Source organism: Rhinolophus hipposideros, assembly GCF_964194185.1.
Source record: "Rhinolophus hipposideros genome assembly, chromosome: 8".
Classification (NCBI taxonomy): domain Eukaryota; kingdom Metazoa; phylum Chordata; class Mammalia; order Chiroptera; family Rhinolophidae; genus Rhinolophus; species Rhinolophus hipposideros.
In genome coordinates, this window is record NC_138054.1 from 73,337,199 (window position 1) to 73,354,131 (window position 16,933).

Genomic DNA, 16,933 nt, shown 5'->3' on the forward strand with positions numbered 1-16,933 from the left:
TAATCTATAAATATGTAGCCGACTGGTTTGGGGGAAAATCCAGTCTAATAACTGTCCTTAATAAGTTAAAAGTGAATCAACTGTTATAAAGGAAGAATGACAATGCTGAGTGCTTGCTATGCCAATGGCCCTTCTGACAGGTTTTATATGGCACCATACTTTGTACACATGACCCTATTCAATCAAGTGTGGCACATGATCCAAGAACAGGGAATCTCTCAGCTGACTAAGACCTAAGAGCTGGCCTGGCACCAACGGGTCATTAAATGAATCAATCAGATAACTCTCCTTTGAAATGTGAATGTGAGGTTTAATAATGAGAACACAAGAGAAAAGAGCACACAGGAAGATACCTAGGAGAACAGACACTTGAGAGAGCTAACAGAAAGCAGCAGAAGTGCTAAATCAGCAGGGAAAACCTGAGTAGGGAACAAAAGCACTTGTTTCTGAGGCTTGGCTCTTGTTTCTTGAGGTCTGGCTATGTTGCTGAACATCTAATCTTCATTTTTTTCCTGTAGATGCTTAAACTTAAAGGCAATCACAATTGCTCTCTATGCCATGCCATCAAAAAAAAAAGAAAAAAGAAAAAAAAGCCTGAATACAGGGGAGGAAATAAAGAGGGAAAGAAAGAAGAAAATGTGCTATAGGAGTGTAGGCTACTGCTTTTATAAATGGGTTAATAAAACAGGAATAAAAAGGAAAAAAAGATTAAGTAGAATGCAAGAATGCAAATGTGTCACCTCTAGGTCAATAAAACCACAATGATCTATTATAAATCTTGACTGATTTTCCTTGAAGACAAGGCAAAAAGCAAAAGAAAGATACATGAATTATTATATAACTCATTTCTGAAGTGGTAACTACATAAGGGATATTGAGTGATAAATGAATATCCTCAACAGTAACAGCAAATGCAGAATAAAAATTTACATAATCATTGCTGCTTATGACCTTCAGTAAAAGTCAAAGCAGAGACTTCCACTTCTAGTCATGATGAATGGGTTAACCTCCCATTGTAAGCAACTAGAAACTGGCCAAAATATATGAAACAAGTGTTTTCAAACTGCTCAGAATTGTGTGATCCCTGAGGGAAGGAACAGTTGAGGTGAGCCTTAAGTCTTCTTATGAGTCTATAATTTTTCAAAATAAAAAGTTCTTTTTAAATGATGGCAAAAAAAAAAACAACCCAAACCCAAAACAAACAAAAACAAACCAAAAAAAACCCCCCTAAAACATAACACTTAGTAAATAAACAAAAGCAGAGAGACTTCAGCAGCAGATCTGTACTACAAGAAACTAAATGGAGTTCATCAGGAAAACAGAAAACACCAGATAGAACAGAATCGAGAGCACTAGAAATATAAATATGTGAGTAAATGTAAGACTATTTTTCTCATTTAAAAAATGTCTTTAAAAGATAACCATTTAAAGAATAATAATGTACTGAAAATACACGCATATGTATAATGTACAAAAACAATAGCACCGGGGGTGGCCGGTTAGCTCAGTTGGTTAGAGCGCGGTGCTGACAACACCAAGCTTTCCGGTTCCATCCACCCACGGCCACGGTGAGCTGCGCCTTCCTTAAACAAACAAACAAATAGCACAAAAAAAACCAGAATAGTGTTTTGAAGTATATTGTTATTAGGGCCTGACATTATATGTTAAGTAGTATATTATTTAAAGGTAGACTGGTAAGTTAAACAGACATTGTAAAATACCGTAGTACCTCGGTTTTCGAATGTCTCCGTTGACGAACATTTCGGTTTATTAACACTGTAAACTTTATGGATCTATGGTATCATTAGATAGTAAAATTCATGCTAAATTTGCAGTTTTAGGGGTTAATTTTAAAGGTCTGGAACGGATTAATCCATTTTGCATTACTTTCTATGGGAAAACCGTGCCTCGGTTTTCAAATGTTTCAGAACTCAAATGGTCTTCCGGAATGGATTATGTTCGAAAACCGATAGAGAAACAGTTAAAGTGTGTCCAACGATCCCTGGGAATATTCAACACCCTGCTGAGGTTTCACAAAGTCAAAATTATTGTCATAGAAACAGAAATGGTATTTGTCTTTTCCTCTTGCATTCGGAATGCAGAACCACCTATGAGTATCTAGCAGTCTTCTGTTAAACCAGACATTAAAAGAGATTTGCAAAAATGTAAACCAATGCCATTCTTCTCCCAAAATTGTTGGTTTTGTTTTGGCAACTATAGTTATTTTAATAAAAATGTATTATTTATGTTAACTTGCAATGAGTTACTTTAAAATATATTAATAAATACAGAGGGTGCCAAAAATGTATACACAATTTCAGAAAGGAAAAAAAACTATTAAAATTGTAATACTCAACATATATCGATAACAGAAATGAATACAAGTCACATTTGACTTCTGCAATTACAAGAGGTGCTCAAAGTGGTTACCATCAGTGTAACTTTAATAGTTTTTTCCTTTCTTAAAATGGGTACACATTATTTTGGCACCCTCTGTATTTTAACAACTTATCAGTTCTAACTTTATATATGGTTGAGTACAGATAAATATAAACCACAAAAACATTTTGGGGTCCTCAATTTTTAATGTGTACGAAAACAGATGGATTCTGTAACCAAAAACTTTTGAGAAGTATGATCCTAGAACAACCACTGAAAATAAAACAGAGAAAGGCGGCCGGTGGTTCAGGTGGTTAGAGCTCCATGCTCCTAACTCCGAAGGCTGCCGGTTCAATTCCCACATGGGTCAGTGGGCTCTCAACCACAAAGTTGCCGGTTCAACTCCTCAAGTCCTACAAGGGATGGTGGGCTCTGCTCCCTGCAACTAAGATTAAACACGGCACCTTGAGCTGAGCTGCCACTGAGCTCCCAGATGGCTCAGTTGGTTGGAGCGCATCCTCTCAACCACAAGGTTGCTAGTTTGATTCCTCGACTCCCACAAGGGATGGTGGGCTGCGCCCCCTGCAACTAGAAACGGCAACTGGACCTGGAGCCGAGCTGCACCCTCCACAACTAAGACTGAAAGGACAACAACTTGACTTGGAAAAAAAGGCCTGGAAGTACACACTGTTCCCCAATAAAAGTCCTGTTCCCCCTCCCCAATAAAATCTTTAAAAAAAATTAAAAAATAAAACATATAGATAATAAGCTAATAAAACAGACTACTAAAAAACGCTTCAAAACAAGGAAGGAAAAGATGAAAGAAACAAGGAAAAGATAGACAAATAAAAAACAAGTAGGGCCAGGTGGCTCAGGCGGTTAGAGCTCCATGCTCCTAACTCCAAAGGCTGCCGGTTCGATTCACACATGGGCCAGCGGGCTCTCAACCACAAAGGAATTGAAGGTTTCCAGTTCAATTCCTCAAGTCCTGCAAGGGATGGTGGGCTCTGCCCCCTGCAACTAAGATTGAACAAGGCACCTTGAGCTGAGCTGCCTCCTGAATGGCTCAGTTGGTTGGAGCCATCCTCTCAACCACAAGGTTGCCAGTTCAACTCCCTCCTGCAAGGGATGGTGGGCAGCGCCCCCTGCAACTAAGACTGAACACGGCACCTTGAGCTGAGCTGCCGCTGAGCTCCCGGATGGCTCAGTTGGTTAGAGCATGGGCTCTGAACAACAGGGTTGCCGGTTCGATTCCCGCATGGGATGGTGGGCTGCGCCCCGTGTAACGAAAGATTGAAAATGGCAACTGGACTTGGAGCTGAGCTGCGCCCTCCACAACTAGATTGAAGGACAACGACTGATGGGTCCTGGAAAAACGCAGTTCCCCAATATTCCCCAATTAAAAAAAGAAACTGCAGTTAACTTTGTTGGCTGTGATGTCATTGGGTTAAAATAAAAATACATTTAAAAAAGGTTGAAAGAGTATTTCCATGGCATCCACATGTAGCTATTAAAAACAAACAAACAAAAACAAGTAGCAAGATGGTAGATTTAAATTCAACTGTACTTATAATTACATTAAATGTGACTGAACTAATACTCAAATTAAAAGACTGAGATTGTGAGACTGGGAAAAAAAATAAAAGCAAGACCCTAGGTCTGCATATATGCTGTTTATAAGACATCTACTTTAAACATAAAGATATGGATAGGTTAAAAGTAAAAGGATGGAACAAGTAATATGCAAACACTAGTCAAAGAAAGCTGAAATAGGGGCAGCCAGTTGGCTCAGTAGACTGCCCAGTGGTTAGAACGCAGTGCTTATGACATCAAGGTCACTGGCTCAGTTCCCACATGGGCCAGTGAGCTGTGCCCTCCACAACTAGACTGAAAATGACTTGACACGGAGCTGATGGGTCCTGGAAAAACAACTGTTGCCCAATTTAAAAAAAAGAAGAAAGAAAGCTAAAATAGCTATATAAATATCACACAAAGTAGATTCCAAAACAAGGACTATTAAGAGAAAAAAGAGCTCATAATGATAAAGGGGTCAATTTATCAAGAGGATACAATATCCTTAAATGTGTCTGCATCCAATAGCAGAGTTTCAAAATACACGAGGCAAAAACTGACAGAACTAAGGAGAAACAGAAAAATCCATAATCATAGTTGGAGATATGAACACTCCTTTTAGTAAGAAAATCTGTAAGGCTATAGAATTGAACGCATCATCAACCAACAAAACCTCACTGAAATTTACAGAACACTCCAACATCAGAATACTCATAAACATTTTCAAGTACACATGGAATATTCACCAAGATAGACCACATGCTAGGCAATAAAGTAAGTCTCAGTATATTTAAAAGGACTGAAATCATACAAAGTATATTCTCTGACCACAAAAGAATTAAACTAGAAATAAAGAACAGGAAGATAGCTGAAAACTCCCAAATATTTGGAAAGTAAGCAACACACTCCCGAATAACCCATAGGTCACAGAAGAAATCAGGAGGGAAATTAGAAATTGCTTTGAATCAAGTGAAAATGAAAACACATCAAAATTTGTGGGATGACTAGGTGGGCATGGGGGGCCTTCAGTGCTGGTTCTTCACAAGAGAGTGCACAGGCTGCTTTCAAAATATATTTATATCACCCCCTAGGGGGAAAAATGTGTGGGATGCACCTAAGCAGTACTTAAAGGGAAACTTGAGGCTTTAAATGCTTACAGAAAATAGAAAGATCTCAAATCAGTGATCTAAGCTTCCACATTTAAAAAGCTAGAGAACAAGAGCAGATTAAACTCAAAGTAAGTGGAAGAAAAGAAATAATAAAGGTAAGTGGGGAAAAAAAACCTCAAACAATATAGAAACATGAAACTAAAAAACTTACTTCAGGGGGCAAAACATCAGTAAAACTGATAAACCTTTAACTAGATTGTTCCAAGAGAAAAAGACAAAACAGCGAACATCACTCCAGACCTTACAGTAGTTAAAGGTAAAATAAGGGCATATTATGAATAATTTTATGCCAACAAATTCATCGACTTAAATTGGACAAATTCCTTTTAAGAAACAAATTACCAAAACGAACTCAAGACAAAGAAATTCTAAAAATCCCTATATCTATTATATCTAGTTAGAAACTCCGCCAAAAATAAAACTCCAGGCTCAAATGGCTTCATTGGAAAATTCTATCAAATATTTAAAGGAAGAGATACCAATTATACACAATCATAAAAAACACCACTCAACTCATTTTATGAAGCCACTATTACCATGATTACTTAAACCAGAGGAGGATGATACAAAAAAAACTAAAGACCAATGTTCCTCATGAACAAGACACCAAAACCTTTAAACATATTTATGTAGAGGAGAGATTGTTCCATGATGTAACGGCTGTCTGGCCTGCGAGCTGGACTCAGCCTATAATGGAGACTGCTTACCGCAAAACTCCCTTAGAGGCTGTATGACCATAACTGACGCTCACTCTGACTTGAATCAGCACCCCCGCCTTGACTCCTGCTACGTGCTGCTTCTGGGAACACGCTATTATCCTGAACTGGTCAAGCATATAGTTTCCTATACCTGGTAGTATTCACATACTAGTCCCCATGAATATTCCCTGCCCCACTTTTAACCCTATATAATTCTTTGGCACCTACCAAGCAGCTAGAAGAAGATCCACTTCATCTTGCAGCTGCCTAAGATGCAGCGTCTATGTTAAGTTTCCCTTAATAAACTCTGTTAGTTGCCAGGCTGGAGTGGGGACAGGGACAGATTGACTAGGATGGAACATAAGGGAAATTTCTAGGGTGGTGAAGGGAATGTTCTATGAATTTGATTGTTGTGATTTCATAGGTGTATAAATTTGTTAAAACTCACCAAAATATACACTTAAAATGGGTGAATGTGGTATATTTATCTTAATTGCAGTGATAGTTTTATGGGTGTATACATAGATCAAAACCCAACTGTATACTTTAAATTTATGCATTTTATTGTATTTTAATTATAACTAAAAAAAAATCTTGAGACCGATAAGAAATCAGTTCATCAAATAAGAAAGAACAACATGATATGAAAGGGAACAAAACAGGAAAGGACTCTTGGAAATCACAAATGTGAATGTAAAAATAAAGCAGTCAATAAAAGTATAGAAAATATCCCAGAAAGTAGATAAAAAGACAGAGGCAGAACATGGAGAGAAAAGATAAGACTTAGAAGATCAATCCTTGGAAATTTAGTAACTACTAGGAGTTCCCTAAATAGAGAATAGATTGTACAGAGGGGAAACAATGATCAGAACTGAGAGAAACATGCCTAGATTAAAAGGACAGAGTACCTAGCATAAAGAATGGAAAAGAAAAGAAAACAGAAGACCTGTACCAAGAAATCTCAATAATTAGGACCAATTTTCAGAATACAGTGGATAAAAATAAGACTCTATGGGGCCAGCCCGGTGGCTCAGGCGGTTGGAGCTCCGTGTTCCTAACTCTGAAGGCTGCCGGTTCGATTCCCACATGGGCCAGTGGGCTCTCAACCACAAGGTTGCCGGTTCAACTCCTTGGGTCCCGCAAGGGATGGTGGGCTGCGCCCCCTGCAACTAGCAACGGCAACTGGACCTGGAGCTGAGCTGCGCCCCCCACAACTAAGATTGAAAGGACAACAACTTGACTTGGAAAAAAGTCCTCGAAGTACACACTGTTCCCCAATACAGTCTTGTTCCCCTTCCCCAATAAAATCTTTAAAAAAAAAAAAAAAAGAAAGAAAAGACTCTATGAACTTCCAGTGAGAAAAAGGTCACATATAAAGAAATAAAACTGAAATTGATAACAGACTTCTTAACAGCAACACTGGATGTATGTCTTTAAAATTCTGAGGAAAAATGATTTTCAATTTAGAATTTTCTACCAAACTATCAATCAAGTATGAGAACAAAGACATTTCAGATATTGAGGGGTCCCAGAATTTATCTCCTATGTCCCCTTTTTCAGAAATTCTCAGAGGATGTGAGCCACTAAAACAAAAGATCAAGAAGAAATGGGATCCAGGAAACAATATTCAATCCAGGAAGGTAGCAAAGGTAAATACTAGGATGGTAACTCTGTAGCAGGCCCAGAAAACAAGCAGTGAAGCTTGAAGCAATAAACAGAAGGCTCTACAAAAGTCTCCAGAAAAAAATTAAAAAGGAATTTATAGATTATGGTGTATGTTTGAGCATTTGCAGGAGGGGAAGGGGAAACACTGAAAAGGATTTACATTGCATTTGTAAAAAATTAAGGATAAATTCATTTGCAGTTTTTAAAAAGTGAGGAAATTGGGCCGGCCCGGTGGCTCAGGCGGTTAGAGCCTCATGCTCCTAACTCCGAAGGCTGCCGGTTCAATTCCCACATGGGCCAGTGGGCTCTCAACCACAAGGTTGCCAGTTCAACTCCTCGAGTCCCTGCAAGGGATGGTGGGCTCCGCCCCCTGCAACTAAGATTGAACACCGCACCTTGAGCTGAGCTGCCTCCCAGATGGCTCAGTTGGTTGGAGTGTGTCCTCTCAACCACAAGGTTGCTGGTTCGACCCTGGCAAGGGATGGTGGGCTGTGCCCCCTGCAACTAGAAAACAGCAACTGGACCTGGAGCTGAGCTGCGCCCTCCACAACTAAGATTGAAAGGACAACAACTTGACTTGGGAAAAAAAAAAAAGGCCTGGAAGTACACACTGTTCCCCAATAAAGTCCTGTTGTTCCCCTTCCCCAATAAAATCTTAAAAAAAAAAAAAAAAAAAAAAGAAAAAGTGAGGAAATTAAAAATTCCAGGAAAAAAAAGCAATTCAAGAAAGAAAACAAAACCACAGTATACTACTGGTTTTGCAGTGAACAATATTTACTTAGTTGTTATACAATTAATATTGATTTAACAACCATTAGGATAGTTACTACCAGAAAACATAAAATAAGTGCTGGCGGGGATGTAGAGAAACAGGAATTCTTCCTTGTGCACGGTTGGTGGGATTGTAAAATCAGCCCAACCACTGTGTTAAACAGTATAAAGTTTCCTCAAAAAATTAAAAGTAGAACTACCATATGATACAGCAATCCCACTTCTGGGTATGTGTCCAAAAGAATTGAAAGCAGGATCTTCAAGAGATGCCTGCACACCCATGTTCACAGCAGCACTATTCACAATTGCCAAGAGGTTAAAGCAGGAGTGTCCAAACGTTTTTTAACGTTATTTACCAAGGGCCATATGCGGTAAAATACACAAACAGCAGAGCCACTCACTCGAGGTGAAGTATGTATTGCCTCACCTGGTTTATTTAAGTAAGCTAAATATATTTTTGGAATTTGCTGTGGGCCAATTAATAATGATGGATCATGGGCCGCAGTTGGCCCGCGGGCTGCAGTTTGGACACCCCTGGGTTAAAGCAACCCAAATGTCCAATGAAGGATGAACGGATAAATAAAATGTAGTATATATCCACACAATGGAATATTATTCAGCCATAAAATGGAAGACAATTCTGGCACATGCTACATCATGGATGAAACTTGAGGACATTATGCTTAATGAAATAAGCAAGTCACAAAAAAGACAAGTACTATATAATTCCACTTATACGAAGTATCTATAGTAGTCAAATTCATAGAAACCAAGTAGAATGGTGGTAAACAGAGGTGTAAGGGGAGGGGGAAGACTAATTGTTTGTTAACGGGTAGAGAGTTTGAGATTTGCAAGATAAAAAAGTTCTAGAGATCTGTTCCACAACAATGTGAATAAACAATACTACTTAACTGTATGATTAAAAATGGTTAAGAAAGGTAAATATTATGTTTTTTAACACAGTTTAAAAAAAAGATTAATGGGGTTATGGCAGAAGACACAGGAACTCACTTGAAGGAATTCCCATTGGTCAAATTTAGGACAAGTCAAAAAGAATGATGACTGTAATTGATTATAACACATTAATTTAAAAAACATCCATGAGGTAGCAGTGATACTTAAAAAACAACAACAAAAAAACACCCTTTATAGAAGAATGCTAGCAAATAATTGTAGAAGAAATGATATATTTAGAAGACAAACATCTTTCAAAAAAACAAAGAAAATGAACGTTTTCTATCCAATTCTCTGTGTAGTAGCTGATTCAGGTAAGGATCATCAATAAATGCTCAAACCATTAGTTGTGGAACAGGATATTCTAATGGTGCCAAAGCATCAACCCATAGAAGACTTACTAATTACAAAGGAGAAAATGTATCTTACATTGGAGAAACGTGACAGTTAACACTTCAGCAAAGTGATCAAACAGCATCACAATCAGTGGAACAACCTGTCACTAGGTGGTACCTCCTAATTTGATACAGGATGAATGCACAACAGTACCCATGAATTATTCCAGCCCAAAATGCTTAATCTGAATCTAATCCCACCTCTACACTTATTTTAGCCAAAAGGCCAAGAAGCCATTATAATCCCACCTCTAGAACCAACTTCTAGTTTACAGGAAATACAGGGGATGGAGGAACAAGTTAAACGACACCACAAGCAAACAATTCAAAATGTGGGACAATCTACAAAACAAGTGATCTAGATTAGCAGACTACGGAGACAATAACTAAACACGTGAACCTTGATTAGATCCTGTTTTAATAATTTACAAGAGACATTTTTAGGACAACAAAGGATATTGGAATATGCTATGGATATTAGATGAGTTTAAGAAGTTAAGACTAAATATAAATTGCCAATAAACATGAAAAAATGATTAACCTCACTAATTATTAGAACAAAATATGTTAAAATTTACCTATTAAATTGGTGACAGTAAAAATGCAATTTTGGGGGACAGGACAATCTGGTAACATGTAACAAAATTTTTAAATGTTTGTATACTTTACCTAGCAATTCCACTTCTAGCATTCATCCTATAGAAATAAGAATTGCACATAAACATTGACTAGAATGTTCACTGCAGCATTACTATGAAAATGGACAAAAACTAATTATCCAAGATAGAATAATAAATTAACTCTTTGTAATCATTAAAAGTCTTAATTTGAGATATTTAACAAGGAAAGGTCCTTAAAATACATTAAGTAAACGGAAGAGAGTAGTTATTGTTTGTGATCCAAGAGGGCAGAACTAGTAACTATCACTGGAAATTACAGGGGAGTTAGGCTCAATGTAAGGAATAACTTTCTAACAATTAGAATTTTCTAAGCAATGAATGGCCTCCTTCATGGGATAATGAGTTTTACATTATTAGAACTCTAAGCAAAGGCTGAATGGTCACTTGGCAAAGATACCTAGAACAGATTTATGTGTTAGGAGATTAAAGAGAAGATTGGAATGGTCCTTTTCTACTCTAAGAACTTAAAATCTCCATTAGCTGGGATGTCAGGAAGGAAGTGCTTGGTATTTCTTTGTAAAGAACCATGTGGCACTAAACTCAAAAGAGATTATACCTATATTGGAATAATGGAGTTGAAGGACGATTTATATTATTATATTTTATTATATAATTTTATATTATACTGTATCAATAATATATACATTATTGATAAAGTGAAAAAAGATGATTAACCCAATGAAGAGGATTCAAACCGAATTGGCAGGAACTACAATGGAATCTGTCCTCTACTAATTTCTCTGTGTTAATAAAGAATCGGAAGAGTTATACTTTTCCAAGATGAAATAGCACTAAACATCTCAAAAAGAAAGACAGGAGGCATCATGCTCCCTTTTTGCTTCTGGCTGCTCTGTAATTCATATATAAACAGAGAAGAGATGAAGACTATGTCCCCGTTCTCCCCTACAATATGGTATATAAATCTTTAAATTTTGGATACATGAACACCAGGTAGTGGAAAATGACACAAGAATTTAGAAATCACACTGGGTTCCTAGAAGGCAGAAGCAAGTGCTGGAGGCCCATGAAAATTTTAGAATAACTGGTAATGTTGATATTCTTAGATGTCAAAAAGGAATATCCTAAAAGATGCACTTTTTTAAAAACAACATAGAAGTATAGAAATTTTGAAATACATAAATATAAAAAAGTATGTAACAGTATAATGAAACCCCACATACTCATCGCTTAGCACCATTTGTCAACATTTTGTTAAAGCTGTTTTCTCTAATTTTCCAGGTTAGTTCTTTTTTTCTTCTTCTGAGATTTAACAACAAACATCTGACAGCATACTATTAATATTTTACCTATAAGAACTTCAGTATGAAAAATACGCTTTCTTGATAATAATGCTAAGTATTCAATTCAATACATATTGTTAGTTGCTAGGGGTAGGTACTGTTCTATGCATTATACTTATATTTACATGTATAATTTTCACATAGATAAGCCTCATTATTATCCTCATTTTGCAAATGAGAAAAAAGTTTTTATTGGCTCAAATTCACATAGTCAGTAAGCAATGGTAATAGGATATGAACCCAGAAGCTAACTCTAGACTAGATTTTACTCTCCCAGACACTAAAATATACTGCCTTTCTTCTACACTGTTTATTATGGGATATAGATTGTTGTGATAAAATGGGACAAGGACTGCTGAATGGGGGATGAGACTGGAAAAGATGTTATAAAATGAGCAGCTGCTCACTGCTTTTCTTGTGAAATTTTCTTTTCTAAATGTCCCAAATGAGAAAAGAAAATGTAACTGGATATATCTATGTCAAATGCCTAGGGTATAAAAGAAAGTCAACTCATGGAAGGAAAAGTAATGATCAAGCCTCTTCTCCCAAGGCTGAGTATAGACAAACTTCTTTTAGTCCGCCCCTCCAATGACTTGGTGAGGGTGGGGGTGTCTCTAGTTCCACCAGACCTCTAAAATAGTTCAAGCAAAGGGATCTCACAACCAGAGGGTTGAGCAATCAGTATGAGTAGTATTTGACTGCTTACAGAAATATTTGAGAAAAAAAATAAAGGTCCTGGAATAAAATTCTTCTGACTGATGTCTCAAGAGTTCTAAACCTTTCACTCATAGTTTTATAAAACAAAAAAGAAAAAAAAAACTAAATAATTCCAAGATTTGTCAAAGAAAGGGGAGATTCCTCTGATCTCTGGCCAAAAATTCTTCTGAAACCCTCCCTAGTGATCTTAAGAGTAATTGAACTAATTTTCTTCTCTGTGGAGCCTACCGAAGGCATCCATCCTCTTTCCCCATCTTCCACTCTGCTCAAACACAAACAGAAGGGCTCTTTCCCTGCTCCTACTGTACTTTATACATAATTCTATTGATTAGAGCACTAATCAATATTGCAGTGTAATTATCTTTTCTTTCTCCAGACTATTAATTTCCAGAGGGCCAAGACTCTACCTTACTTCTTTTTACATTTCTAATTCCTAATCTTCAAACCTAGCACCACTGAAAGTATTCAAGAAAGGTTTGCTGAATGAATAAAGAAGCTAAAGATGACAATATGGAGTGATCTTTATCAGAAGAAATTCTTTTATCAGTATCTAACCTCTGCACCTTCAGTGCAGCCCACAAGTATACCTTTGGGAGTTTTCCCATCAGCCAATAGTTCAGGATGAATGATAACATTTTCTTGAGGGCTGAAGAAAGAATCTAGCCATTTTGGCTTGCAATAGGTTTCAATGAACTAGGGATAACGCAGCTTGAAGTATCTGGAAGGCAGTCAAAGCCTTTCAAGAGCTTTTATTCAGATGCCAAGATGCAGGATGGAATTTGAAATGCCTGCTTTTTTACATTTAAATGCTAAAGGCAATAAGGAAAATAAGTAATTCCAAATAAAAATCAATGATTACTAAGCAGTGTCTGGTCGTCCACTTTTACTATTTTTCAAACAAAAGAAAAATTCCTAGCAAAAAAGTACAGGTCTGGTTACAAGCCTCAGCCATGGGGAAGGTACTCTTTATGCCCTGGTATGAATCTCTTTGGACCCCTCCCTAGTACTGGTTAGCCCAGCCACTTTGAGGATTATCTGGTTAGGTAGTCCCTTGAAGTGAAAATTTTAGGGTTATCTTTCTTACCAATTTTAGTAAGCTATCTTTCTTACCAATTTAAGAAAATTCAAACCAATCTCCCAGTTTAAGCTATATTACACTGGGAAAAAAAAGTCCCATCACACCTTTCCATGCCATTCTTTGGTTACCGTGTTACCTTGGTTAGAGTCCACTGGGTCTTTTATATGAGCAAAGACATTCTTGAGATAAATTTGCTTCTTCTGTTCTAGGTCTAATTGTGAAACCGTCGGAACATTAGTCCTTGAACAAAGCAAACCAGAAGGAGGAAAAACAGTCCATTAGAATCATGCGTATAGTGCTTTGTTGAGAGAAGTCATATACTGCTAATCAATTAGAACAACTAACTTTCAGAGGCAAAATACTCTAGGATCCACTGAAAGAAGATAGTGTTAGTCATGCAGTATGAAGTTGAAATCAAGTATGGAGTTGAAAGACGAAAGAAGAGAAGAAATATATACATCCCATTAATGAGGCATAGGAAAGTGAAGTCCCTAGAGAAAGAAAGCATTTGTTGAGTAACTCAAGGTTAGTCAGGAAATAACTAACTTCATAGAGCCACAGAAAAACTGAATGAGATAAAGGCAGAAAAGAACCAGCTAAATCTGGCAATTAGAACACTGGCGACTTTGGCAAGAACAATGCCTGGCCCTTGCTCATACTAATTGCACTACACTGAGGAGTCTGTGGATGAGAATATTGAGATAGTCAATTTATTACTGTTCCAAGTAGACTCACTTGTGTTCTCTGGTATAATTTCCACTGTAAGCAATTCACAAAATTTCCCTCAAATGATGCAAACAAAACAAACACACACAAAAAAACAGAAAACTAGGATTAGAGTGATAGTCAAAGGGAACTTTGGCCTTATTTGTAATATTGAAAATTTTCAAAAACAAAATAAATGTAATATCTGCGTAATCAAAAATTTTAAAAAATGGTAATAATCTCATTGTAAAGAAGCCAATGTGACTCAACCTAAAAAACAGCTTTGCTAATTGAAAAGGCCTTGAAGAGACACTGCCATCTCCTGGCAACAAAAGCATAGACTGAAAAGGTGACCCAAATCTGCAACATCTCTAATTTTTCCCCAAGGACAGTTGTATGCAAGTTGGGGGAGATGACTAAATGATTCTCTATAGTTATATTTTAACATTTTTGTTAAAAATTATTCTAACCTCCTACCATATCTGTGACCAGGCTTCTCTATACAGAGGAAAATAAATTTTACATTTATACAGTGCTTTCACTGATGTCATTTTTACTCTTCACAATAATCCTATGAGGTAGCAGAGAAGGCATCATTAGCCTCATTTTATTAATAAACTGACATCAGAGATTTGACTTGCCCAAGATCACACAGCTAGATATTGGTGGTCCCAGAACTTCAAGTATGCTTACTCCTGGTACAGGGTTTTCCCCCATACTACACAGAAAATGAGGAGCGAAAGAGACATTGAAGAGAACCACAAGAAACCAGAGTATTTCCTTATACTGTTACCTCGTTTTGGCTTGCAGGACCGGAATGACTTTGCCTAGTCTTCTCTCAGGGGCTTTCAGCTTCCCAGAATCCTTGTCAAGAACATCCTGCTTTTTTTCAGAGCAGAAGGAACACAGAAGGAAAGATAGTCCTTAGTTATAAGAAAATAACTGAATATGTAAATGTTCTTGAACTAAAGACCTCAAAGGCATATCCTTGACCTGTTGGCGCTATGTTAAGTACTTTGAATGAGATGGTAACTATAATCTCAAGGGGGAAAAAAGGAACTTTAAGTAGTAGGGATTATTAAACCCATCTGGCAGAAGGGAAATCAGGCTCAAAGAGGTTAGGTGAATTGCCCAAGACTTTTCAGCTCTTCCAAGGCTGACTCAGAGCTGGTGCTGTATCTATTATAGCAATATAACCAAAGATTGAGACTTAGGCTGAAGCCCAAAGAAAGGAAAAATAGTAAAATCATCATCCTAGTAATTATTCAACAAATGGTAATTTAGTATCATGTACATTACTGTAAGTACATTACTTTATTAATCTTTATTATACCATGAAATTTTTACTCCAATTTATAGATAAGGTATGTGAGGGAACAGCGAGACTAAATAATTTGTTCAGGGTCACGGTGCTAGACGGGATTCAAACCCCAATTTTTCTGAATACAAAGCTCTGCTATACAGCTTCTGAATGAAAATAATTTTTTCTCTTCACCTTCAAAATATATACTTACTTTGTTTGATGAACTGGAAACAACTGAAAACCTCATTTCACAACTTGATTTATGTGATCCATTTCTCCAGGATGACCCGGTATTAGGAGTCTCTGAATGGTCCAATAGCTGACACAATACAGGTGTAGGTTTCTTACTGTCAGGCATACTTTTATCAGAGACAGTTTGTTTAAAGTTATTGTTTGAAGGAGAAGGGAGCAGAGGCCCATCCCAGGCAGAATTACTAGGGCTGATCCCTTCAGATTCAGTGCAAAATTTGCTCTTTTTTGGGCTAACACCATCTTCTCTCATCTCTTCTCCAAGGGAGGAGCGTTTTTCAATATCTTTGGATGTATCAGTCTTGTCCTTATCAAGCACAGCATCATAAACTGTTGGATCAAATGGTGCAACAACTGTTAATTTTACAAGATTCTTTTCTAGCGCAAAGCGTCTGTTTAATGGTTTATTAGGAATTGGTACATTACCAACTGATGTACTTAGTTGAGGTAATTTGAAGAGGCCAGGAGTCTCAGCTACCGGTCCCAAGCTGTACAAGGAATTTTTCTCTTGCGGAGTGTCAAGCAGAATTTGACCCGCTCTTCCTCCTTTCTCAACAGGCCTGCTGTCATCTTCATGCAATTCTTCATGACAAGAAATATGCTCATTTGATAGGTTATCATCCTTTAAGAGCTCCTCTATCTCTTCCTCCGTGAAACTGAAATGGTCATCATCTTCTTCTCCAACAGATGGCTCTAGCAAGGAGTCATCCAATCCATCCTCATCCAAGGAACCCCAAGAAAATGGGGCATTGTCTTTAGGCAAGAGAGAGGTACCAGAAGACTGTTCAGGGGGCACTAGTGAGCACATCATATCTGGAGAAATAAGAGGCAGTTTTGCTGAGGAACGGGAAATACCTTTTACCAACTACAATCTGCTCTCTAGAATGGTGGCGTCCTAATATTTCAAATTCTTTGCACTATGACATATAACATGAAAAATAATTTTAAGATATTTAACCTTACCAGAGTCATGGAAATACATTAAAACAATGAGATACTTTTTCCCCTATCAAATGGGTAAAAATTAGGAAGACATGATAATCTAGGTATGTGAGACAAAGCACCCCACACACTAGCAGTGGGAATATAATTCAGCACAATATTTTGTGGAGAGTAATTTGGCAGTACCATTGGACCCAGCAATTTCACTTCGGGAAGTTTATCCTACAGAAACACCTATACAAATGCACATGGATAATTTACAAGGATGTCCAAAGCAGCATTATTCAAAATAGTCATATACTGGTAATAACCTAAATGTCTATCACTAGGAGAACAGTTCAGTAAAATCATGGTA

At 37.2% G+C, this 16,933-nt stretch overlaps 1 protein-coding gene across 30 annotated transcripts in view; it reads right to left on the minus strand.

Annotated features, from left to right (window-relative positions):
* S100PBP (S100P binding protein) overlaps positions 1-16,933 on the minus strand; it is a 32,587-nt gene that overhangs the window by 8,617 nt on the left and 7,037 nt on the right. For 11 of the 30 annotated variants that reach the window (XM_081057207.1, XM_081057206.1, XM_081057208.1 and 8 more), the window contains 4 exons: positions 15,599-16,449; positions 14,878-14,966; positions 14,115-14,138; positions 13,516-13,619 (listed from right to left, as the gene is read on the minus strand). In XM_081057207.1, coding sequence (XP_080913333.1) covers positions 13,516-13,619; positions 14,115-14,138; positions 14,878-14,966; positions 15,599-16,447 — 1,066 coding nt within the window. In that variant the 5' untranslated portion in view covers positions 16,448-16,449. Of the gene's footprint in view, positions 1-10,272; positions 10,300-13,515; positions 13,620-14,114; positions 14,139-14,877; positions 14,967-15,598; positions 16,450-16,933 lie in introns of all 30 variants that reach the window. The other 19 variants (XM_081057196.1, XM_081057197.1, XM_081057195.1 and 16 more) reach the window with 8 other exon arrangements.